Genomic DNA, 4,483 nt, shown 5'->3' on the forward strand with positions numbered 1-4,483 from the left:
GTACGTTCAAATAAATTGGCTTCGGTCAAAAATTTATAGAACCTAAATGGGAATATAAAAGAATAGAAAAGAATTAGAAACACCTTCATTAATTAAATTCCCATTTATTGAACAAAAATAAATTCCCATGTACGTATAGTTTTTACTAAAGAAAAAAAAAAAATCCCATGTACAATTATTCCACAAAGTAAGCATTTAAGAAGGATTTGACCATTTAGCACACATGTACGAAAAGCAATCTTATGTGTGTATCGGTCCAAATTTTTCCAAAGGTTTGAATGTTGAAACCGACTTTTCCTATAATGTTTCCCTATGTTATCCACGTCACCCTCTAACTCCACACCCCTATAAATACCTCATTTTCTCCACTTGCAACTTCATTCATATTTCACTCATCTCATCTCATTTCAAAAAAACACAAACACACACTAAACAAGAGCATCATCTTCTTCTTCTTGTTCTTCTTCTTCTTCTTCTTCTTCTTCTTCTTCTTCTTCTTCATCGTCGACTACTGCAAAATGGAAGCTTCCAAGAAGGTGAACTCGCAGCTCCTATCGAAGCTCGCCACCAGCGATCAACACGGCGAAAACTCGCCGTATTTCGATGGATGGAAAGCATATGACAAAGATCCCTTCCACCCCACCACCAACCCTAATGGAGTCATCCAAATGGGCCTTGCTGAAAATCAGGTTCCACATCTCTCTCTCTCCCCACCTCTCTCTCTCTCTCCATATTTAGAGGGCTAACAAGTGTCTATATATATGTATGTGTATGTATGCAGCTTTCGCTCGACTTGGTGGAAGAATGGATCAAGAAGAATCCGGAGGCGTCAATCTGCAACGCAGAAGGAGTTCATGCATTCAAGAATACGGCATTGTTCCAAGACTATCATGGCTTGCCCGAGTTCAGACAGGTACATACACATGCATCTAAAACATGAGTACTATAAATTACTTATACTTTTTACTAATTTAGTCGAACCCGTATTTCTCAGGCAGTGGCAAGATTCATGGAAAAAGCGCGAGGCGACAAAGTGAGATTCGATCCCGACCGCATAGTAATGGCAGGCGGAGCAACCGGAGCTAATGAAACCCTCATGTTCTGTTTGGCTGATCCCGGCGATGGATTTCTCGTGCCTTCTCCATATTATCCTGCGTAAGTATACAATTTTATTCATTTCTTCTAAGTTAGAGAGAGAAAGAGAGAGATAAGTGCACACATATATATATATATATATATAGACACTCTACCTTACACGGTTTGCAATTAGTACTACTGTCGGCAGTTCTGGTTCATGCGATGAAATATTAATTCTAAAACATTTTAAAATTGGAGAATAATATTTAGTCACGTAATATTTATTCCTCACACGTCATATTTATTTCGTCGTAAATATATACATATATATTATATATGAAGATACATACATGTAATAAAAACGAGATAAGCTATGCTCTCTATCACTAAAACTTATATATGACACACTTACGTGCCGAAATAACACACACAATGTGACAAGCAACAAACATGTCTATCACACTATATTACCGGAGCCGTACACGTGTCCATCCAATTTGATCCGACGCTTCTCATTTAATTCGGTGGAAATAAAGTTGGTAAGAAACTTGGAATTATTGCATTTAAAACGAAATTCTCTTTCAAGAATGTTTTGAGTTGACAAGGAACGGATTACACACCTATGCAAATATATCACTTATCAGAAGAAAAAAAAAGATAAAAAATTCTTTAGGGTCGAAGGTACTAGTTTTTCAGCTTGTGGTACCCCACTATATGCTTGCGGTGTTAAAAATACCACAAATTTTCAACACCCACCCATAAATTAATTAAATATGTAATTTTCAACACAAAATAATACTTATCAGACAAGATTTAGGAATTGACTTGTAGAGTCCATGATACTAAAAAGTCAATCAATAGCTCAATCTAGACTCTATCTAGTCAGCGTGGACCACATACACCAACATAAGTCAACTAATTGTATTAATTTTATATATTTACTGCCTAAACTTTTCTTTTCCTTCACGATCAAAACATTGGTGCACTGCATGATATCACTACTGACATTTTTATTTCTAGTTATTTATGCATGCGTATATAAAATTATAATAACACATAGTAATAGAAAATTATAATCACATGAGATAAAAGTGGTATAAACACTACTAGAAAGAGTGGCCTTACCAATTGTTAAAATATACACTAATGATTGTTGTTAGGCATTGTGAATTTGATGATAGTTCGTGTGATTAACGACCATTTTTTTACTGTTAACAACTCATTAAATCTTTAAAATATCTAATATTTTTTAAAATTTTATTTTTCAACAGATTCAATCGAGACCTGAGATGGCGAACGGGAGTAAAACTAGTGCCGGTGACATGCGAGAGCTCGAACGGGTTTCAAATTACGAAAGAAGCCCTCGAGGAAGCCTACGAGAACGCGGAGAAGGCGAACATCAAGGTCAAGGGCGTAATTCTATCGAACCCTTCGAACCCGCTGGGCACGACGATGGACAGGGCGGCGCTGAGAACCCTAGTGACGTTCATCAACGGCAAGCAAATCCACCTCGTGTGCGACGAGATCTACGCGGCGACGGTCTTCCGGGGCCCGCGGTTCGTCGGCATCTCCGAGGTGGCGGAGGAGATGGCGGAGCTCGTGAACCTCGACCTCATCCACGTGGCGTGCAGCCTGTCCAAGGACATGGGCCTCCCCGGGTTCCGGGTCGGGATCGTGTACTCGTACAACGACGCCGTCGTGAGCTGCGCGCGCAAGATGTCGAGCTTCGGGCTCGTGTCGTCGCAGACGCAGCGGCTGCTGGCGCGGATGCTGGCCGACGAGGAGTTCACGGAGAGGTACCTGTCGGAGAGCAGGCGGCGGCTGGCGCGGCGGCACGAGGCGTTCGCGCGGGGGGTGGGGGAGGTGGGGATAGGGTGCTTGGAGAGCAACGCCGGGGTCTACTGCTGGATGGATTTGAGGGGGATGCTGAAGGAGGCGACGGCGGAGGGGGAGATGGGGCTGTGGAGGGTGATCGTGAATGAGGTGAAGCTCAACGTCTCGCCGGGATCGTCGTTCCACTGCGGCGAGGCGGGGTGGTTTAGGGTTTGCTTCGCGAATATGGATGATGAGACGCTGGGGGTGGCGCTGAAGAGGATACGGAGGTTTGTAGGCGGTGGAGAGGCGGCGGCGGTGGTGAAGAGGTCGTGGCAGAGGAACTTGAAGCTTAGCTTCTCGGCGGGGGGCGGTGGCGGCGCCGAGGGTGATGTCGCCTCACTCGCCGATGCCGCACTCACCGATACCGCACTCGCCGCTCGTTCGTGCCAAGAATTGAAGTTGATTGTTTTTTTTTTTTAATTTAATTAAAAATAATAATTGTAACTGTGAACTTTTTTTTTTTTTTTTTGAGGGGCAGTGTTGTTAACCATTTGAATTGGGGGAATACTTATGGGCCAAGTATAGTGATTGGGCTGGGGAGAAATAGATTTGGGAATTTAGTATGAATTTGGGCTTTTTCGGCCTCTGAAAAGTGTATGGTTATATAATTAATTAAGGTGCAAAAATTTGAATTGTTCTGGTGAGATTTAGTGTCCCGTAATTTTGTGTATGTCGTTGTCTTTCATTAATAATATTTTTTATAGTATTAATGATTATACTCTCGCCGTCAATAAAACATCTTACTAAGAGGAGGGACATAAATTTTAAGAAAAATTAATCGTATATTTTGGTGAGTGAAGAAGGATTCCTACAAATTAAAAAAAATTGTGATAGTTGGTCCATCAGTGAAAATATATATGTATAAGAGAATTATAAAGAATAAATAGTTAATAATAATAATAAAAAAAATAAATTAATGCATATATAATTGAAATTAATAAAATAAATAAAAGTGAAACATTAATTAGAGAGTAAAATTTTGAAATAGCCAAAATGAATCATAAAACACAAATTATGGCAACTCATTGAAAAAACATAAATTTTGGCCATTTTTATAGCTTTGGAACGTTTTTGCCCTTAATTGGGCGGACTGGGTAGGGTCAGGAGCGCGGGTCGTGTGCCGGGTAGGATCAGGCACGCGAGTAGGGTTAGGCACTTATGGCACTATAAGTGCCATAAGTGCCAACAATTTTTTTTTACACCCCCTGCCCTGTCTACCCCCCAGACCCCACCCACCCCCCACCCCACCCACTCACCCCAAGCCAAAAAAAAAAAAATTTACTCCCCCTGCCCTGTCTACCCCCAGACCCCCGACCCCACCCCACCCCACCCACCCCCAAGCAAAAAAATAAATAAATTTACTCCTTCTAGATAAAAATAAATCAAATTTTACTTTTGTCAAATTTTACTTTTGTTATTTTATTTTATAAAATAACAAAAGTAAAATTTGATTTATTTTTATCTAGAAGGAGTATTTTTTTTTTGGCTTGGGGGTGGGTGGGGTCGGGAGTCTGGGGGTAGACAAGGCAAG

General features: G+C 41.0%; 1 protein-coding gene across 1 annotated transcript; it reads left to right on the forward strand.

Annotated features, from left to right (window-relative positions):
* The first annotated feature begins 400 nt into the window (after nt 1–400).
* On the forward strand, nt 401–3,558 carry LOC130999017 (1-aminocyclopropane-1-carboxylate synthase-like). Its single transcript, XM_057924483.1, is given in 5 exon segments — nt 401–689; nt 782–913; nt 995–1,155; nt 2,349–3,255; nt 3,257–3,558. Coding segments are annotated over 5 exon segments (1,464 nt in total). The 5' UTR covers nt 401–518; the 3' UTR covers nt 3,350–3,558.
* The last annotated feature ends 925 nt before the right edge of the window (nt 3,559–4,483 follow it).

The sequence above is a fragment of the Salvia miltiorrhiza genome, chromosome 8, assembly GCF_028751815.1.
Source record: "Salvia miltiorrhiza cultivar Shanhuang (shh) chromosome 8, IMPLAD_Smil_shh, whole genome shotgun sequence".
NCBI classification, from domain to species: domain Eukaryota; kingdom Viridiplantae; phylum Streptophyta; class Magnoliopsida; order Lamiales; family Lamiaceae; genus Salvia; species Salvia miltiorrhiza.